Raw genomic sequence first — 21,926 nt, forward strand, 5'->3', positions numbered from 1 at the left:
TGCCGTAAAGTCCGGTCGTGTGTAAGCAGCATTATACGCACTGTGGAACCTAAGGGTTTAATGTAAAAAGGCTGCTTGATCTTGTATGCACAGATCCTCCCCTCCCTGCACTGTTCCCCTGGACAAGTCCTGATAAGATAGAGCCTTTGAAGTCAGGCCGCACATGCTCAGTTTGGTGTGTTTTGCTAGAGAGGTTTTTTTTTTTTTTCTTTGGAGAGTGTAAGTAATCAGCACAGGGCCAATCAGTACTGTCCAGACAGAGGGTGAGGAGCACTGCAGCCTGATAGGACAGCTCAGTGCAGTACTCCTCCTACAAGCTTTACCAGGAACTAACAGAAATCACAAGGCTGCTATGTACTGCTGACGAGAAAAGGTATTTAGCAGTTTATATTTACTAAAATAATTGCATTTCCATGTTCTGTGTACTATCGAAGACCAGATATAGTGAATGCAGGGAGTCTTTGATTTATTAACACTTTGAGCTCTAGCAGTATTTAAAGAAATATTTAATATGTTACAGTTTACCAATCTAGAAATATGGTGGCTTATTAGTTTTTTTCCAATTATTTTTGACCTGGTGATCTGGCCAGTACCACACTCTGTCTTATTGTGTCTCCACTCTAGATGGAGGAGTAAATGAGACACCCTATAGTATGTCTCCACCTGCTAATTGCCACTTTTTCTGGACAGCTTGGTGAGATCAGCAAGTGAAAATGAAGGGGGGGGGGTGTCTTTAACAAAAAGGGGTTAACACCACCCCTTTAGGGGATTTGCTGAATCTATGCTCCCTCTTACCCCTTATGATCAATAATCAAGAAGATACCTCTGCCATTTTCCACCAACTTTTGGGACTTACTACCCGTACACATTTATGAGTCATCAGTCCTTGATATACTGAAAACATTAAACACATTTCAGACAATAACCTTTATCTTCTAACCAGAAATGGACTGCTCTTCGAGTGCTAAGCTAGCTGAAAAAAGTCATCTAAACTCCAAACTTTCTGCATTATTCTATGGCAGAAGACCCCACTACAGACTTCTAGAACAGGGGTCTTCAAACTATGGCCCTCCAGTTGTTGAGAAACTACAATTCCCATCATGCCAAGTAATGTCTGTGAATGTCAGAGTTTTACAATGCCTCATGGGACGTGTAGTTCCGCAACAGTTGGAGGGCCGTAGTTTGAGGATCCCTGCTCTAGAAGAAAGTCACCATATAAAGGTTTATTGTTGTGCACACAGGCTGTTCCTCTGGCACACATTCGGAGTTGCATCAAGTGTTTTATTACCATTTACATTAGGGCAGATGGCAAAGCAATGGTTAAAGACCCAGCTGTAAACATACAAGCCTTTCGGTGGCAAATCAGGAAGATATTTAAAGCAGTCTAAGCACACCACGCAGTATTGTTTTGCCCTTGGAAAGCAGGTGATTTACCACATTACCATTCTTGCAACGGTTGCAGGCCTAATGTCTAGCCAATTAGCCATTCTGAACTTTTAGAAATACTGACAGCATAACTGTGGAATTACCAATTTAACTTACCCTATCCTCTGTAGAATACAAATCCAGTAGGATTTACCATATCTAATTTTCACAGTGTCAGTTTTTCCATCCGAAATACACAGTATAATAAAGATTAATGTGACAGGTTTACAGAATGGCAGAGCAACACATTACATACCACACTTCTAACATCCTGTCCTGACATGCAGTCCAAGCTCCACTCTGCCCATGAGTAAATGATATGGAGAAAACATAGCCAACAGGGCCCTCTTCTGACCGTATAGGGGGTCTGTCTTAGCCCACAGCGACTCACGAACAGCCCATTGTCTAGACCTACCGTGATGTTTGTATGCACATAGCTAACCACAGGACTTTAAAGGGCAGTTTATCAATAGCAGAATTTATATAAATGGGAATTATGTACAGTAAAAGCCCTATGACTGTATACAGTGAGATCAAGAAGCTCGGCCTCCTCCTACTGGCTCTACACTTAAAGTACATATTTAATAATTTCACTACTTTACAATATGTACATCTGTTCTAAAGAAATAAATGCTCTGTAAAAATCAGCGAAAACACACTTTAAAGTATGTTATGCCACACCAAGCATCACTCATGTTATGAGAACCAGAGTCTGCATCCAGGATTTAGTGATCACCATCCTTCCACTGCTAAGTTTAATTATTGTCAATCCTCCACTGCTCAATCCATTGTGTGATCTGGTCCAGGTTGCTCTCCAGGTCTTCTGGTGTGTTACTGGGCAGCTGATGAATGATTTCTGATCGGTATGACTCTGTTGCCTCTTCATAGATAGTCTGGAAGATCTCACACTGGATGTTGTCTTGAAGCTTTTTCTCCTTGTATCCCCTGTAACAAAAATATTAAACCAATTAACCAAAAATGGTTGATGACTAGAAAATCACGTACAACAGTGGCACATCTACCTTTGTGTTCATCAGGGCTGTCTGGGTGCAAGAAAAGACAAAACTTAGGAAAGATTTATAGAGACATGCAGGCATCTGCATAATGCTGTCTAATGTTCAATGATTCTCTGGCAGGGCTCCTTTCCCCTGCAGCTACTGTCACATTTAAACTTCAGTGTGGATGTGCACAGCTCAGCCTGCACAGCCTTGTTAATAATTTCCAGAGATCTATAAATTAATTAACTCACATTCCTAGTTCACTGACACTTCCTCCAGCTCAGTACTGAAAGCCCATACAGAGGTAAGAGTGTCTGTAGTAACCTGGCTTTGCACCCAAAATCCACTGATCACAAGTGCAATGCTATGCAGAGTACTGTGGGAAAATAAATAAATGCATTTAATTTTTTTTTTCTGAAAAGAGAACTTAGCCTTTAAATTCTGTAGTGTAACATATCCCTAAATGTGAACCTAGCCTTTAATTCTCAACAGTAAATATATGATGAACACTACATCTGTACTATCCATCAGCCAATAAAAACAGCCCTTTTACCACTTCAGCCCTCATATCTTTACACCCAATATGGAACAAAGCAATTTTTAAATTTCTGCTATGGACCTGTTTATTTGGCAAAAACGTTGTCATCACAGATAAAAAGTACATATATTATTCTATAATTTGCCATGTTTAAAATAACACTAAAACTGTATTATTCTGGCACAACGCATTGCAAAGTTATTTAAAAACAAACTAAAGGGTTTAAATTCTCAATTTTGTGCCCTTTTTAAATGTGACACAAAACACAGCAGGGGGGTCGTCACCGGCACACATGCACGCCCCAGACCCGGAAGTGTCAGATCACGTACCTAGTATGAGGAGGATGCAGATCTGCTGGGAGTGAGGATGGCGGAAAAGTTAGGAGGGGTTTTTAAACTAGGCGACGGGGGAGGGGAGGGTCCAGAGGTAGAGATAGTCAGCAATGAACATATTCCAGAGGGTAGTATTGGAGGCATTAGTGGTAGGTTGACTAAAGCACATAAACCCGAGGTAAAAATAGTAACAAGTCCTATTTTCAATCTTGGAACACCCAATTAGAGGACAGTATGCGACTGGTCTTAACTACGTGGCATGTTCAACAATGCCAAGAGACTGGCGGACAAGATGGGTGAACTAAAGATACTGTTGTACGAGGAGCATTTAGATTTTGTTGGAATTTCAGAGACCTGGTTCAACAGCTCTCATGATTGGCTGGCAATCATTCAAGGGTATACCCTTTATCGCAGGGATAGAGAAGGTAAAAAAAAGAGGGAGGGGTATGCTTATATATCAACAATAATGTACAAGTGAATGTGAGAGATGACATCAATAAGGGAGCTAGGGAGGAGGTGGAATCCTTATGAGTAGAGCTCCAAAGGGATGAAACTAAGGGGAAAATAATACTGGGAGTACGCTATAGGTCTCCTAACCTGAGGGAGGAGGGGAAGACGGACCTCCTATCACAATTTGGATTAGTAGCAAGGAAGGGAAGTGTTATCTTAATGGGGGATTTTACTTATCCAAACATAGACTGGGCGGAGGGAACCACACATTCGTCTAAGTCGAGCCAGTTCCTAAATGTACTGCAGGACAATTTCATGGGTTAGATCAGGGGTCTTCAAACTACGGCCCTCCAGTTGTTCAGGAACTACAATTCCCATCATGCCTAATCATGTCTGTGAATGTCAGAGCTTTACAATGCCTCATGGGACGTGTAGTTCTGCAACAGCTGGAGGGCTGTAGTTTGAGGATGTCTGGGTTAGATGGTAGACGCACCAACTAGAAACAAGGCGTTACTAGATCTACTGATTACTAACAATGCAGACCTGATCACAGATTTGAAAATACGGGGCAATTTAGAAAACAAATTTTTTTAAATGTCGCCTACGGAGAATTTTAAAAGGTAAAAGTTTGTTGCCATTCCACGAGCGGGCGCAATTTTGAAGCGTGACATGTTGGGCATCAAATTTACACGCAATAACATTATCTTTCACAATATTAAAAAAAAAAATGGGCTAACTTTACTGTTGTCTTATTTTTTTAACATAGAAAAAGTGCGCTTATAAAACGCTTGCGCAAATATGGTGTGACAGAAAGTATTGCAACGGCCGCCATTTTATTCTCTAGGGTGTTAAATATATATATATATATATATATATATATATATATATATATATATATATATATATATATATATATATATATATATATATATATATAATGTTTGGGGGTTCCAAGTAATTTTCTAGAAAAAAGAAAACTGTTTTTACCTTGTAAACACCAAATCTCAGAAAGAGGCTTGGTCCTTAAGTGGTTAATTGCAGATGAATGATGCAGAGTAGATACAAAAATAACAATGTTACTTTGTATCTCTTTTTCCATTCAGAAAAACTGAGTCAGTCAGCCTTTTGCTGACAGCAGCATTTTTTTTTTTTAAAGATCTGGGAATTGCTGGCAAGTGGGGGTGGGGTGGGGGGTGTCAGCTGGAAAGAAGGACTAGATATGCTACAAATGTCCTGATGATGTTTTTTTGGGTGTGTATAACATGTCTAGTGTCCTCAACTAGATAATGAGCAGTTTCTGGATTGTTACCTGCTTTCCAGCCTTTCATACAACAAGGAATTGTCTGTTCTCAGAACAAACACAATGTGGAACCATCTCTCCGGGAAAAAGTCACAACCGTGATAGTCTACAATGACTCCACCTTCACTCATTTTATCCTCCAGCTCATCAATCACCTGGAAAGAAACAGCAGATGAAAAACATACATGAGTAGGAAATACAAAACAAAATAGTCCAGGCAGGTAACAAAAAAAAACAAAAAAAGTAACAATTCTCTTTCCATAAAAGTAAATTTCTCAGAAGAGAGATATGTAGGCTGCCATTTGTGTAAAAGCACATCACGCAGGTCTTTCCTCTAAAAGTAGCATCTCCCACTTTATTGCTTTTTTCTCAAATAATCATGTTTAACTAGTTATAGACTTTGGATGTGCTACACAGGCCCAAAAAAAAATTGCTCCTCATTGTACACAAGGAGTGTGTAGCACGTCCAGTCTCTCTGCCTTGCTTCTGGGACCCCCCTCCCAGTATACCCCAATTGTCGGCTACGAATAATCAGAGCTGGCATTACTCTAGCTGTCAAAAAAAGCAGTTTGAATTAGTGTTTATGAACAACACTGCTCAGACAATTATCATACAAAGATACAGTATAGCATATAGTTACGATTGTATCTTTCTGTTCATTCATCTGCAGATCGAGATCTGCAAATGATGCAAGTTAACGCAACCAGACAGGTAAATCTTCATTAAATAAAAAATAATAATAGAAAAAAATTCTACCGTTCAATTCCTTATTAACACTTTGTTTAATCAGCTCCAATTAAAAACAGAGGTTTGGGGAATTAAACAAAAAAATTACACTTGCCTAGGTGAATGCAGCCTCTGTGCTCCACCGTCTTTAAAACCGAGTGATCAAAGACTGCTGATCACACAGTTTTCGGTCTTCAGGGAGCAGAGAGCCAGTGACTCAGTCATCAGCTCTGTGCTTTGACTCTCCACTGCTAAATGGAGTGCTGGGCTGTGGAGGGGGTGGACATGGCTGGCTCAGGCTCTCAGTGGCACACAGAGGCTGGCTCGGCTGCTGGTCAGGGATCTGGGTGCATCCTGACATTAAAGTCAGAATCTCTCAAGAGCCTGGTCCGGCTGAGTGCCATCTGCCGACAGCAGATATTCGCCCCGTCGGCTGAAAACAGGTCACATGCAAATAAATTCCCAAAAAAGATTTGGCCCTATTTCTCTTTTAACTCCACTACTAATAGTGTCCTTCTCTCTTCAACTATTTTTTCCTGCTGACTTTTTTCTTTGTTTCTATTTCATTAGCTATTAATATTTAAAACTTTTGGTTTGTTAATATTCTTACACATTTCCCATGTAAAAAAAGTACAAAATTATTTAAAAAAAAAAAAACAACAAAAAAAAACACTTCATTTCATTTGTAAAGAACTGCAATGCATTGAACCAGAATCATAATTTTACTGTAATTTTAAACAGACAAATTACAGAATAAAATGTGCATGTTTTAGCCTAACATCAATAGTATGTAAACTCTTGGAGGGGATGATAAGGGACTATATACAAGATTTTAGTAATAAGAATGATATCATTAGCAGTAATCAGCATGGATTCATGAAGAATCGTTCTTGCCAAACCAATCTATTAACCTTCTATGAGGAGGTGAGTTGCCATCTAGATAAAGGAAGGCCCGTAGACGTGGTGTATCTGGATTTTGCAAAAGCATTTGACACAGTTCCCCATAAACGTTTACTGTACAAAATAAGGTGCGTTGGCATGGACCATAGGGTGAGTACATGGATTGAAAACTGGCTACAAGGGCGTGTTCAGAGGGTGGTGATAAATGGGGAGTACTCAGAATGGTCAGGGGTGGGTAGTGGGGTCCCCCAGGGTTCTGTGCTGGGACCAATCCTATTTAATTTGTTCATAAATGACCTGGAGGATGGGATAAACAGTTCCATCTCTGTATTTGCAGATGATACTAAGCTAAGCAGGGCAATAACTTCTCAGCAGGATGTGGAAATCTTGCAAAAAGACCTGAACAAATTAATGGGGTGGGCGACTACATGGCAAATGAGGTTCAATGTAGAAAAATGTAAAATAATGCATTTGGGTGTCAAAAATATGAATGCAATCTATACACTGGGGGGAGAACCTCTGGGGGAATCTAGGATGGAAAAGGACTTGGGGGTCCTAGTGGATGATAGGCTCAGCAACGGCATGCAATGCCAAGCTGCTGCTAATAAAGCAAACAGAATATTGGCATGCATTAAAAGGGGGATCAACTGCAGAGATAAAACGATAATTCTCCCGCTCTACAAGACTCTGGTCCGCCCGCACCTGGAGTATGCTGTCCAGTTCTGGGCACCAGTCCTCAGGAGGGACGTACTGGAAATGGAGCGAGTACAAAGAAGGGCAACAAAGCTAATAAAGGGTCTGGAGGATCTTAGTTATGAGGAAAGGTTGCGAGCACTGAACTTATTCTCTCTGGAGAAGAGACGCTTGAGAGGGGATATGATTTCAATTTACAAATACTGTACTGGTGACCCCACAATAGGGATAAAACTTTTTCGCAGAAGAGAGTTTAATAAGACTCGTGGCCACTCATTGCAATTAGAGGAAAAGAGGTTTAACCTTAAACTACGTAGAGGGTTCTTTACTGTAAGAGCGGCAAGGATGTGGAATTCCCTTCCACAGGCGGTGGTCTCAGCGGGGAGCATTGATAGCTTCAAGAAACTATTAGATAATCACCTGAATGACCGCAATATACAGGGATATGTAATGTAATACTGACACATAATCACACACATAGGTTGGACTTGATGGACTTGTGTCTTTTTTCAACCTCACCTACTATGTAACTATGTAACTATGTGCAGTAATACTATTTTTTTTTTAAACGAACACTGCTCAAAAAAAAAAAAAAATGCAATTTGTTTAGTTTTGTTGAGTTTTATTGTCCAAGGATTGCAAAAGGGAAGGGAAAAATATCATTGCTGCAAGACAATATCATGAAAAGAAAGCCGTTTGTTCTTAACCACTTGAAGACCAAGCCTTTCTGGTACTTTTTGTTTACAAGTTTAAATCAATATTTTTTGCTAGAAAATTACTAATCCCCAAACATTATATATTTTTTTAGCAAAGACTCTAGGGCAGTGATGATGGACCTTGGCACCCCAGATGTTTTGGAACTACATTTCCCATGATGCTCATGCACTGTGTAGTATAGCATCATGGGAAATGTAGTTCCAAAACATCTGGAGTTCCAAGGTTCGCCATCACTGCCCTAGGGAATAAAATTGCAATTTTTTAAGTCACACGATATTTGCGCAGCAGTTAAAAAAAAAATTTAAAAAAATACAATATACACCCCAATTTTTTTGTATAATATGAAAGATGATGTTATACGTACAAGTAAACAGATACCTAACATGTTACACTTTAAAAGTTGCATACGCTCATGGAATGGCGACAAACTACGGTACTTAAAAATCCCCAAATGCCTTTACAAGTTACCTGTTTAGAATTACAGAGGAGGTCTAGGGCTAGAATTATTGCTCTCGCTCTAACGTTACCTCACATGTGTGATGCGAACATAGTTTACATATGTGTGTGTGACTTACATATACATTCAATTCTGTGCGCGAGCACAGAGGGATGGGGCACTTAAAATTTTCTTTTGCATTTCATTTTTACACGGTTCCTTTAATTTTTTTTTTATCACTTTTATTCCTATTACAAGGAATGTAAACATCCCTTGTAATAGAAATAAGGATCCCTTGTAATAAAATTCAGAAAGCGATACAGTGGCTAATGAGCTGTGCGGATCGCTTTCATAAAAAAAGGCAGCCACTGGCTGGCTGGCAGATGAAGAAGAAAGAAGAAAGGGGGAAGAAGAAACCGGTGTTACAGCTGATAGCTTCAGCCATAACCCCAGTAAACCGCAACATACACATATTTCAGTCGGCAAGTGGTTAAAAAAACCAATACTGTATACAGTAAGTACTACCGTGTTATCTTAATTGCTCTGGTCCATAGTGGGAGAACAGGTGCAGGAGGCGAAGTGGTGAAAGTACAACTATAGGCAAAACTTTTTTTTTTACCTGTCAGTTTTTTTTTTTTTCATCTGTGTCCCATTGGCGAGAAATCCCTTCACTTCCTGTCCCATAGCCAAAACAGGAAGTGAGTGGAAATGGGATTCCCTCATAACAAGTTTTCTTTAACCCTTTCATGACTAAGCCTATTTTTGAAATTTGGTGTTTACAAGTTAAAATCCGTATTTTTTGCTAGAAAATTACTTAGAGTTCCCAAACATTATATATTATTTTTAAGAAGAGAATCTGGAGAATAAAAAATGGAGATTGTTGCAATAGTTTATATCACACGGTATTTGTGCAGCGGTGTTTTCAACGCAAATTTTTGGAAAAGGGACACTTTCATGAATTTTAAAAAATCCAAACAGTAAAGTTACCCCAATTTTTTTTTGTATAATGTGAAAGATGATGTTACGCCGAGTAAATAGATACCAAACATGTCACCCTTAATAATTGCACGCACTCGTGGAATGGCGACAAACTACGGTACCTATGAATTTCCATAGGTGACGCTTTAATTTTTTTTTACGGTTACCAGGTTTGAGTTACAGAGGAGGTCTAGGGCTAGAATTATTGCTCTCGCTCTGACGATCGCGGCGATACCTCACGTGTGATTTGAACACCATTTACATATGTGGGCGTGACTTCCGTATGCGTTTTCTTCGCTGCACGAGCTCGCGGGTACGGGGGCACTTTAAAAAAAAAATTTTTATTTATTTTTATACTTTATAAATTGTGTTTAAAAAAAACATTTTTTTTTTTTTTTTTTTACTTTTATTGCTGTCACAAGGAATGTAAACATCCCTTGTGACAGTAATAGGTGGTGACAGGTACTCTTTATGGAGGGATCGGGGGTCTAAAAGACCCCCGATCCCTCCTTTGCACTTCAAAGTATTCAGATCGCCGAAAACGGCGATTCTGAATACTGTATATTTTTTTTAAAACCGGCGCCATTGGCAGCCGAGTAAATGGGAAGTGACGTCATGACATCGCTTCCGTGTTTACAATGAGAAGGCTGGAACGAAGCCGCCCGCAGCTTTGTTCCAGCCCGCCCCCAGCCGCCGAAGGCAGCCGATTGGACACAGGGCCTCCCGGGGGATGTCCCCTCCCGCTCCTCCGGTATAACAGCCGAGCGGCTTTTAGCCACATCGGTTGTTATACTGGGGTAGCCGATCGCCCGCTGTAAACAACGGTACTGGGATGATGCCTGCAGCTGCGGGCATCATCCCGGTATAACCCCAGAAAGCCGAGTACGCATATCTGCATACGGTCGGCGGGAAGGGGTTAAAGCTGAACCCCAGGGAGATGCAAGACTACACACATTAGAGCAACTCTGTGTATACTTTTACATCATTAAATGTATGCTTTAAACGCAATAAGTTTACAGTAAATGCCTAGATTCTTGCTTTCCCTGTGCAGCAGAGCTTAGACAGAGAAGGAAAAGAAGCACAAGAAATTAGTTGAGCTGTGCTCATTTTCCTAAAAAGGGACATGCTGATAGGAAAGAGTAGAGTGATTTTCCTTTCACTGTCCAATCATTAGATTGGAGGAGAGACAAGACTTGTGTTACAAAGTAGAACTATAGGCAAAACTCCCCCCCCCCAATTTTGGATAGAGCAAGGGAGGGTTATAACCCCTGTCAGATTTTTTTCACCATCTATGTCCCATTGCAGAGATGTACCTTCATTTCCTGTCCCATAGCCAAACAGGAAGTGAGAGGAAATCCATGCAAATTAGGGAATTCTTTGGGAACCCCCAGGTGACCAGAAATAGTATCCCCATTGGAAGATTTCCCCTCTATTACTTTTCTGGGGACAACCGAAAATTTGGGGTTTTCTTTTACTTTCAATGATAAACAGGACAAATAGGGAGGGTGAATCTTCTTAACCACTTGCTGACCGCCTTCTGCATATATACTGCGGCAAGGCGGCTTGGCTGCGCAAACTGCCGTACCTGTACATCGGTCCACGCATGTGGTATTGTGGGCGCGCGACCGCCACGCGCTGCAGGAGCGCTCCAGCGGACTCCATGTCCACCGGCCACCCACGATTGCAGTACAGAGAGGCAGAAAGAGGCTATGCCTATGTAAACAAGGCAGATCCCCGTTCTGACAGGGGACAATTCAGATCTGCTGTTCCTAGTAATCAGGAACAGCGATCTCTGTGTTGTCCCAGCAAGCCATCCCCCACCCAGAGAACACAGTTAACCCCTTGATCGCCCACTAGTGTTAACCCCTTCCCTGCCGTGTCATTTATACAGTGATCAGTGCATTTTTTTTTAGCTTTGATCTTTGTAATAATGTCACTGGTCCCCAAAAAGTGTCACTTGGGGTAAGATTTGTCTGCTGCAATGTCGCAGTCCCACTAAAAATCGCAGATCGCCGCCATTACTAGTAAAAAGAACAAAAAAATAAAAAAAGTCAATAAACCTAACCCCTATTTTGTAGATGCTATAACTTTTGCGCAAACCAATCAATGTACACTTATTGTGATTTTTAACAAAAATATGTAGCAGAATACATATTGGCCTAAACTGATGAACACATTGTTTTTTTATATATTTTTTGGGGGGATATGCATTATAGCAGAAAATAAAAAAATATTGTTTTTTTTTTTTTTCCAAAATTGTCAGTTTGTTTTTGTTTATAGCGCAAAAAAGTAAAAATCTCAGAGGTGATCAAATACCACCAAAAGAAAGCTCTTTTTGTGGGAAAAAAAAAATCTTGTTTGGGTACAACGTCGCACGACTGGGCAATTGTCAGTTAAAGCAACGCAGTGCCGTATCGCATAAAATGGCCTGGTCATTAAAGGGGTAAATGCTTCCGGGGCTGAAGTAGTTAATGGGGACACAGAAAGCAATATAAACTGAAAAGTGTTCGAATCCCCTTCCACTCTATCCAAAACAAAAAAAGTTTTGCCTTTAGTTTTACTTTAAAGCTAAACTCTGAGCAAAAAATATAATAGTTTTCTCTTGCAGTGGGGTTTTGCCCGCATGGTCCCTGCAGCTACTGCATCTCCATGTTCTAGCGGTTTTGAGTGGTGGACTGTTACTGATGTCATCAAGCCCATCGCAGGTTTCGCAGACCTGATCTAGATGTAATGATCCCAGGAACAGTCCACCACTGGATCATGGGTGAGCACAGTTAGCTGGTGGAGATAAAGATCAGGTGAATATAAAGCTTTCTCCTCTTCCCTGGACAAAACAAGCACTTAACTCTTTCACGGTGGGGCTGTGCCTACAAAGAAAACTTTTTTTCCCCCCGGAGTTGGACCTTAACTTTATTAGAAAAAAAACTCTGGTCTCCTACTAGGGCTGTATAAATCTCAAAAACAAAAATATGAATTGTCCTCTCCGCTCCTCCCAGGACCTCCTGCTCTTTAGCTCCCTTGTTACCTCCTCACATGCTCGCCTCCAGGACTTCTCCAGAGCCTCTACCATCCTCTGGAACTCCCTGCCCCGTTATGTCTGGTCAGCATCTACCCTGTCCACCTTTAGGTGATCCCCACTTATTCAGGGAAGCCTACCCCCACCTCAAACCTAAGAACTGTACCCGAGCCACCCCCATCAGATCATCCCCCGCAGCTATTACCTTTTGTACCACCGCCCCTCCCTTTAGGGTTTTAAGCTCCACGAGCAGGGCCCTCTTATTACTTCTGTATCAAACTGTATTGTAATTGTACAGTCCCCCCTCTACATTGTAAAGCTCTGCGTAAACTGTTGGCGCTAAATAAATCCTGTATAATAGGAATACAAATGCTTAGGTTGGTAAAACAGCAACAAAAAAAAAAAAATATAAATAAATATAAATATGGGAGCATAGAACTGCTGAATTGTTCATCCACAAATCTGCGCATGTGCAGTGCACGCACTCTCTGCTCGTCACAGCAATGCTCAGGTCAGTTATATGAAGAATAAAATTTGCATATATCTTCAGCGGCTACATACCTCAGAATTTACTAATACACACACACACACACACGTTAATCTCGGTTTATGATTTTTATCATCATACTTGGAACAGATTTTCCAGATTTGTGATAGGTTCACGCTGAAAGTATTATAGTACTGACCATCAGCTGTCATTCTTTGACAAGATAACCACATATATGAATAAATAAATAACTAGAATATAGAACTTACTCTGTCTTCATCAAGAATAGGACAGTCATATTCTTCATCATAACCTTCATACAAATTGCCTATGACAAAAACAAACATCACAGTTTTCATGTCACTGCTCCTACATTTTTCAATAGAAATCTTACTTACATTACATAGCATCCCACATCCATAAATACTAAGCAGCTTATGTGTTCTTTTAAAAAGGCTCTGATCACATCTAGTGCTCCATTCTCTGCACAATTTCATGTGTTTTTGGATCAGCACCCTTTACCTGTATGAGTTGTCCTCCGCTTCAAAAACTTGCCAAAATAGCTCCTGTACCGCTTTTTGGAGGCGACTTTGGAGTGTTTTTAAACCGCACATTTTCTGGGTGACAAAATGTCTGCTTACTTAGGGAGTTTGGGGTGCCATTAAAAAGGAATGGCACACAAATGTGCGTTGCGTGTTTTTGGTGCATTTCCAATATACTCAGGTGTAAATTAGGCCTTTATTACAAATCGCATAAAAAAACCAAAAACACACACACACACGGGCTCAATATAATGTCCACAAATATTACAATCTCTGGATTGGTGGTAGTAGCTCATGTTATATACGATTGTAATATCTCTGAATGTAAAGCTGATTTCTGGTTTCATCCTAAATAATTTCTTTGGGTCAAGCAGGCCCAATTTAGCTATTTCCCTCGCTAACATGTGCGGCCACTGGGTGTGCTGTATAAACTGTATGTAGGTGAGGCTACATACAGTAGAGCTGCGCATGTTCACTGGTCACATGATTCAATGATTATAATGTCAACGATTCAATAATCACGATTACTGCCCATGGTTATCATAAAAAAACCCATCAGTGCAGCCTCACTGTGCACATTAAATGCAGCCTCACTGTGCCCATCATCAATGTCACTGTGCCTTATTAAACAGCCCCACTGTGCCCCATCAATGCAGAGTCACCAGTGCCCATCAATGCAGAGTCACCAGTGCCCATCAATGCAGAGTCACCAGTGCCCATCAATGCAGAGTCACCAGTGCCCATCAATGCAGAGTCACCAGTGCCCATCAATGCAGAGTCACTAGTGCCCGGATCATACACAGCAGGCATCTCCCACTGCGTCACTGAGCTTTTATTTGAATATCCGGCACACCCGTAATCCTCCTCCAGCGGCCGCTGTGACAAAGTCCCACCTCCTAGACAGGGTACTGTGATAGACGGAACACTGATGCAATTTCCCTGCATTGTATCAGTGATCTGTCTATCACAGGACACGGTCTAGGAGGCGGCACTCAGTTACAGCAGTCGCTGGAGGAGGAGGGAAGAGGACGAGCGTACTGGAGTACTCAGATCAAAGCTCCATGGCACAGCAGGAGCGGCCACCCTGGGCATTTCAGATGCGAGTTTAGTGAGATAAAGTCTGAAAAGAGAAGGGAAGGAGGGGAGGACTGAGGCGTGCCAGAATGAAGTCATAGGTGCAATCGCAATTCAGCTGTTCTCCACATCGTTGCAGAATCGTTTAAGGCTGAATTGTGATGCATTGATTAAATGATTGGTATATTATACAGCACTGTGTTCTGAGCGTGAGACGAGACCTTCCTGTCTCATACCCAAAACAAAACAGCATCAGTCTGTCTGCTCAGCTCTCAGACATTCATAGGTAGCTTTGAGTGCTGGTCCAGATACACACACATGCAGGGAATCCAGGAATTTGTGTAAATCGATGACCAGCAAATAGGCAGAACTCACAGTATGAAAAAGAAATCAATTAAGCTTATATTACAATGTTAAAGTTACAAAAGAAAAAAAAAAAAAAATTATGTGAGGACTATAGAAATTCTTTAAGTTTCACCTGACAAGGCAGCTGAGATGTTTCCAGCTCCTCTCCCTCACCTTCAGGTGAGGTAGGAAAATCACACTGGAAGACTTCTTTACAGTAAGAGCTATGAAAATGTAGAATAGTCTTCTGAATGAACGAGGTCTAGCCAACTTTGCAGACTGTTAAAAAAACAGGCTGGAAGCGTTAAAAAAAAAAAAAAAAAAAAAAAAAACTATATAACTACTAATATTTATAAGATATAACACCATAAAAGCAGCACTGCTGAACCTTTTTAGCAGAGAAACCACTGTACTTCATGCATGAGGAAATCCTTCTGCTCATAATGATTATTATCCATAGCTCATGGTAGGATCAATAAGTTGAAAAAGAAGAATAGATCAAAAAATAAAATTGTAGCATAAGAAAACTGGATAAAAACAGCCGATTAAAAATGAAATAAAACCAGCTTTCTAGTGATATTCAAAGTGGGTATAAGGGGGGTTTTTAGGACTTGAAATGAGGCCCCTGACATTCTATAGCCATATGCCTCCACCTTCTGAAATTTAAAAGGAAAAGGTTTTGGATTTTAAATAAAGCACATAATCATCCATTTACAGCTTAGATTAATATGAACTTTCTGCAATCATTAATGATTTTAATATATTTTTTTGATATGGATTACAAGCCAGCCCACAACAAACATACTTTATACTGTAATGTGTTATATAATGTTAGTATGCCATCATGATATCTGTATGTATATGATAGAATAAATGTGCCATCATGCATTTCACCACTTTACCAGCTATGTGGTCACATGATTCATTTAAAGTCCCAAATCTTTTCCTTTTAAATTTCTAGTGATATCCAGGACCAATCCAGGGATTTCCCCATAGTACTTTTTTTCTGGCACTAGATGTTCTCAGTCTAACGCCTCGTACACACGATCAGCTAATCGCATGATAAAAATTGCTTTCGGATTGCTCGCACAATAGTCTGATCGTTAGTACACAACTTTCGACAGCCGATCACGACAGTCTTACAGTCCGTTCAACAATATCCGAAGGGACAAACACGAAAACTTTGCTTGGACGATAGCCCAGCGAACGACAATCGTTTAATCAGTACAGTATGTGTCCACTAAAAATCCATAGACAAACACCACGCATGATCAGAAACACAAAAATAACCCGGAAGGAGATGGGAGATCAATACGAACATAAATAGCCAAAAGGTGTGGCAGACACAGGTCACATGTATTTGACATCATTTAAGATACGTAGCTACGCAAACAGGAAGGATTTCCAGAATGGTACGAAAAAAATCGTACATTTCGTAGAGCGCATTTTGCACTGTTGTATTCGATATTAGTATTATGCAACAAAATGCAAACGATAAGTCGTACGATGTGGCATTATGGCCAGCATCATTCAACCCACTTCCTATGAGCCCAGGCCATCCTGGATGTGACACAGCCTGTTACTGGACAGTGAAAGGAGAAGCATCAAAAATGCAGGTGTACCCACACCCATTGGCTTACATACATTAGCATCTAACATCACGCAGCTCAACTCATGCCTATACCCTGCACACACTAGTATCAAGCATCATGCAGCTCTACCTGTACCCATGTCCCTGCATACACCAGCATCTAACAACATACAGCTCTACCCGTACCCATAACCTTGCATACACCAGCAGACAACATACAGTTCTATTCGTACCAATCACCCTGCATACACCAGCATCTAAAACCATACAAGCTCTACCCGTACCCATCTCCACGCACACATCAGAATCTAACAACATACAGCTCTACCTGTACCCATAACCCTGCATACACCAGCATCTACAAGGGGGTGCTGATAAGTATTGAGCCTTACCCAGAAAAACGTAGTTAAGAATCTGTAAGTTGCAGAGTATACTGACCAATTTGTGTATATTCAATGGTGCAAAAATCAACTAGCTATGGTTTTAACTTTTCTTTCTTTTTCAGGTCCAAAGTGAACATAGCAGCACCTCCAGAAAAATTAAATGTGGAAGAGCCATAGGACCATAATCAAGGTCCTGCTTCTCCAAGGGAAAGGTGCGATGCTGATTCATGATGAAATGTCACAAACTTTGGGTTACAGTGGCCCTTCGTATGCAACAGTTAGTTAAACGTTGGGTTGTCAATTTTAAAACTGGCTATTTTGGTGTTGAAAGTGAGAAATCCAGTGGAAGGCCTGTTTCTGTCTCTGTGCCTGCAAATGTGAACGCCATCCATGACATGATCATGGAGGACAGCCAAATATCAGCCAAAAGTATTGCTACATTTCTGGGAATATCATGTGAGAGAGTTGGTGTCATTCTCCACAACGAATTAGAAATGAGAAAACTTGCAGTAAAGTGGATCCCAAGACCTTTGACAACTGAACAAAAGAAATCTGTGGAGACATCAGTGCCTGTTTTGGAACATTTTGCAAGAAATGAGTCAGATTTCCTAGACAAACTGGTAACTGGTGAGACATGAATCTACTATTATGATCCTGAGATAAAGGAACAGTCTAAGGAATGGAGGCACAGTGGTTCCCCCAGGCTTAACCTCCCTGGCGGTATGATTATTTCGGATTTTAGGTGCTGAAAGCGGTACAATTATTTTGCATGGAAATTTGGCGTTTTATATTGTAGGTCTGTAAATCTTAACAATAACACACTTAAATCTGTCCAAACCAGAGTCTAGTAGATATCCCGGGTATGATAAAGTTTGAAACACAAAAACATAAATTATAATATAATAAATAAAAAAAAATAAAAAAAAAAATAGTAATAAAATAAATTTCCCCACAATTCACTATCGCTCAATTCTGCAAGTGTTCTAATTTACTATCGCTGTTTTCTAGCTGGTCTAAAGCCACTTTTGACGTAAAGGGACACTTTTTGGTTGCTATGGACAATCTCCAGTTTCCAGGCAGAAAGAACAGTGTATATCATGTAAAACTGCATGCAGGGCATGGGCCAAAGCACTGGGGACAAAAGGGATGTGAAATCATTTCATACAGTACTGTAATCTGTAAGATTACAGTACTGTATGTGTTATGATTTTTACTTTTTTTAAATTTGCCGCCAGGCTCCGCCCCCGTGCGTCGCGGCGCTCGCAGGGAACGGAGCCTGGCAAGGAGAGGCTTCGGAGGAGGACGGAGCCCTCGGACACTACGGGTGACATCGCAGGATCCCGGGGACAAGGTAAGTAAGGAGGCACCAGGATCCTGCGATGTAATCCCGAGTGTGGCTCGGGGTTACCGCTAATAGTCCTGAATTTTAACCCCGAGCCACACTCGGGAAAACCGCCAGGGAGGATACGAAGTTCCGTGTGCAAAGGTCAGTGCAGAAGCAAATGGCCAGTTTTATGGGATAAGAAGGGAGTTCTGCTGGTGGACTACCTCCAAAAGTGTTCAACCATCAATGCAACATATTACTTTAGTGACGAAGTTGAGGCAAAATATCAAGGAAAAACTTTGAGGAAAGCTCTCCAAAAGGTGTCACCCTGTTGCATGAGAACGCCTCGTCATACACTGCAGGTAAATCAATGGCAAAACTGACCTCCTTAGGCTTTCAGGTGATGCCCCATTCACCCTATTCGCCCGCCCTGGTTCCTTCTGACTATCATCTGTTCCCCAATCTCAAAAAACACCTAAAAGGGACAACGATTTTGGAGTGTTTCAGAGGCAACTAATGCTGCAAATGAGTGGTTACACCAGCATTCGGAAGAATTTTATTTGCAGGGACTTAAAGGAGTTGTAAACCCTCATTTTTTTTTTCTTTTAAAAAACAAACATGTCATACTTACCTCCACTGTGCAGTTGGTTTTGCTGCGAGTGGCCCCTATCCACCTGTTCTGGGGTCCCCCAGCAGCGCTATCAGTTCCTCCCTGCATTGGTAAACTCCCTAGGAGAAGCGCTCTTCCAAGTCCAGCATCTGCGTCCATAGACACAGAATGCCGGACTCCGTCCCGCCACTGGATTTGATTGGCAGCAGCGGGAGCCAATGGTTGCACTGCCATCAGTCTATCCAATCAAGAGCCAAAACAACGGGCAGAGAGGTACAATGCATCTCCGCCAAGGGAATGAACAGGCTCAGGTGAGTAAAACGGGGGTTGGGGGGGCTGGTCAGTGTCAGAAGTTTTTTCAACTTAATGCATAGGAAGCATTAAGGTGAAAAAACACAAAGGTTTACAATCCCTTTAAAAAGCTGCAGGACAGATGTCTCAAGTGCACTGACTTCCTGGGGGGATATGTAGAATAGTGTGGCAGTTACAATTTCTTAACTCAATTTTTTCTTGGTAAGGCTCAATACTTATCACCCCCCCCTTATCAAATACAGCTCTACATATTCACATCTCCACCTGTATGCAAATAAATGCAATATATTTCAGATGTTATATTACTAATGGTTTTTTGCTGCTCAAATGGATCCATTCACCGTCATTCATGACAGATTGGTGGATAGTTATATATGAGACTAAAGTAATTTATTTTTTTATCCAGTGATCACATGCATTAGGGTCCTTTCCCACTGAGGCGGTTTGCAGGCGCTATTGCGCTAATAATAGCGCCTGCAAACGGACCCGAAAGTGCCGCTGCTTTGTCTCCAGTGCGAAAGCCCCGAGGGTTTTCACACTGGAGCGGTGCGCTAGCAGGACAGGAAAAAAAGTCCTGCTAGCAGCATCTTCGGAGCGGTGAAGGAGCGGAGTGTATACCACTCCTGCCCATTGAAATCAATGGGACAGCGCTGCTATACCGCCGGCAAAGCGCCTCTGCAGAGGCGCTTTGCGGTGGTATTTAACCCTTTCTCAGCCACTAGCAGGGAGTATAACCGCCTCGCTAACGGCCGAATACCGACGGTAAAGCGCCGCTTATAATAGCGGCGCTTTACTGCCGCCCCCGCCCCAGCGTGAAAGGGCCCTTAGACAGAGCAAGTAAACAGGTGCATTTTAAATGTAGCTGCTTGGTTGATTCAGAAAGGAAAATGAACAAAAGGAATCTGCAAGACATGCAAGTTCTTACCTTCTTTAGCCAAATCTCCCACATTAACATAGGCCAGACCACATCTCTCTGCAAGCTCTTTGCCAAGAGTTGTCTTCCCAACACCAGGGGTCCCTGCAAATTAATCGTGATTAGCAATAGAAATGTCACACAAATGCCTGCAGGCGGACGATGGATAGCAAATCAATTATTAATCAAAATGTTGTATTTGGGACAGTCATATGTTTCCTGTTGGTGTGCTCTTGTGGAGGTACATTATTAATGAATCACCTGGCAATCATGTATATTAGTGGTATGTCAGGTGTATGAACTGGGGTTATTACTAAACATTCATTGGAATGCTGTGCTCAGTAAAAGATCCTGAATGTCTATTTGTGGGGTGTAATATTATGTCTTCTGTGAGCAGAATGCCGGAAACCAACAAGGTATTGATGTAACACTTAGGTACAGTATATTAGTTATTTGCCATGATGGCTTTTAGGGTACAGCATCATATATGAGCAAGATGCTGGCAGAACGTTGTTGTAAAGGGGGGTCACTTGTAGTCAGGGTGTTGGGGTACAGGGGGGTGTCAGCAGTCACCTGTGGGCAGAGTGTTGGGTTATCGGTGGTCACCTGTGGGCAGGGTGGTGGGGTATCTGTGGTCATCTGTGGGCAGAGTGTCGGGGTACAGGGGTTGTCAGTGGTCATCTGTGGGCAGAGTGTCGGGGTACAGGGGGTGTCAGCAGTCACCTATGGACAGGGTATCAGAAGTCACCTGTGGGCAGGGTGTCGGGCTACAGGGGGTGTCCGCAGTCGCTTGTGGGCAGGGTGTCGGGGTACAGGGGGTGTCAGCAGTCATCTATGTACAGGGTGTCGGGGTACAGTGGTGTAGTGGGTAGCACTTTCGCCTAGCAGTAAGAAGGGTCACTAGTTCGAATCCCACCCACGACACTACCTGCTTGGAGTTTGCATGTTCTCCCTGTGCCTGCGTGGGTTTCCTCCGGGTACTCGGGTTTCCTCCCACACTCTAAAGACGTGCTGGTAGGTTAATTGGATCCTGTCTAAATTGTCCCTAGTATGTATGAATGTGAGTTAGGGACCTTAGATTGTAAGCTCCTTGAGAGTAGGGACTGATGTGAATGTACAATGTATATGTAAAGCGCTGTGTAAATTGACGGCGCTATATAAGTACCTGAAATAATAATAATAATAATAATAATAATAATAATAATAATACAGGGGGTGTCAGCAGTCATCTATGTACAGGGGGTGTTAGCTGGGGTTTGGGGTGTCAGCAGTCACCTGTAGGAAGGGTGTTGTGCTATCAGTGGTCATCTGTGGGCAGAGTGTTGGGGTACAGGGGGAGTCAGTGTTGGGGTACAGAGGTTGTCAGCAGTCACCTGTGGGCAGGGTGTTGGGGTACAGTGGGTGTTAGCTGGATTTTGGGGTACAGTCACCTGTGGGCAGGGTGTTGGGGTACAGTGGGTGTTAGCTGGATTTTGGGGTACAGTCACCTGTGGGAAGGGTGTTGGGGTATCAGTGGTCATCTGTGTGCAGAGTGTTGGGGTACAGGGGGAGTTAGTGGGCAGAGTGTTGTGGTACAGAGGTTGTCAGCAGCCACCTGTGGTCAGGGTGTTGAGGTACAGGGGGAGTCAGTGGTCACCTATGGGCAGAGTGTCAGTAGTCGGGGTACAGGGTGTCTCACTGACCAGTCAGCAGTACATTGGGGCTCTTCATGGTGTCTCTTCTCTCCGATCTCCCCTGACACGTGTTGTTCCCGGTCGCTCTCGACACAATCACGAGGAGGGGGAGGAGCGGAGACGTGACCTCACTTTCCATGACCAATCATATTACACTTTCAGG

At 42.0% G+C, this 21,926-nt stretch overlaps 1 protein-coding gene across 1 annotated transcript; it reads right to left on the reverse strand.

Annotated features, from left to right (window-relative positions):
* Positions 1–1,872: 1,872 nt before the first annotated feature.
* Positions 1,873–21,923, reverse strand: AK6 (adenylate kinase 6). The gene is made up of 5 exons (XM_073624427.1): positions 21,773–21,923; positions 20,103–20,195; positions 13,266–13,324; positions 5,053–5,198; positions 1,873–2,370 (listed from the first exon to the last, which is right to left on the reverse strand). The coding sequence occupies exons 1-5, from the start codon at positions 21,900–21,902 to the stop codon at positions 2,181–2,183; spliced, it is 618 nt and encodes a 205-aa protein (XP_073480528.1). The 5' UTR covers positions 21,903–21,923; the 3' UTR covers positions 1,873–2,180.
* Between the last annotated feature and the right edge of the window lie 3 nt (positions 21,924–21,926).

Source organism: Aquarana catesbeiana, linkage group LG01 (genome assembly GCF_042186555.1).
Source record: "Aquarana catesbeiana isolate 2022-GZ linkage group LG01, ASM4218655v1, whole genome shotgun sequence".
NCBI lineage: Eukaryota > Metazoa > Chordata > Amphibia > Anura > Ranidae > Aquarana > Aquarana catesbeiana.

What these genes read in the sequence shown, in the direction of transcription:
- AK6 (XM_073624427.1), bottom strand. Translation starts at nt 21,902, where the DNA reads ATGGAAAGTGAGGTCACGTCTCCGCTCCTCCCCCTCCTCGTGATTGTG. An exon ending in CTATTCTTGATGAAGACAGA is followed by an intron (nt 5,199 to 13,265) that starts GTAAGTTCTATA and finishes GTTTCTTTCCAG; the next exon opens with GTGATTGATGAGCTGGAGGA. An exon ending in TATGAAAGGCTGGAAAGCAG is followed by an intron (nt 2,371 to 5,052) that starts GTAACAATCCAG and finishes TTTTTGTTACAG; the next exon opens with GGGATACAAGGAGAAAAAGC.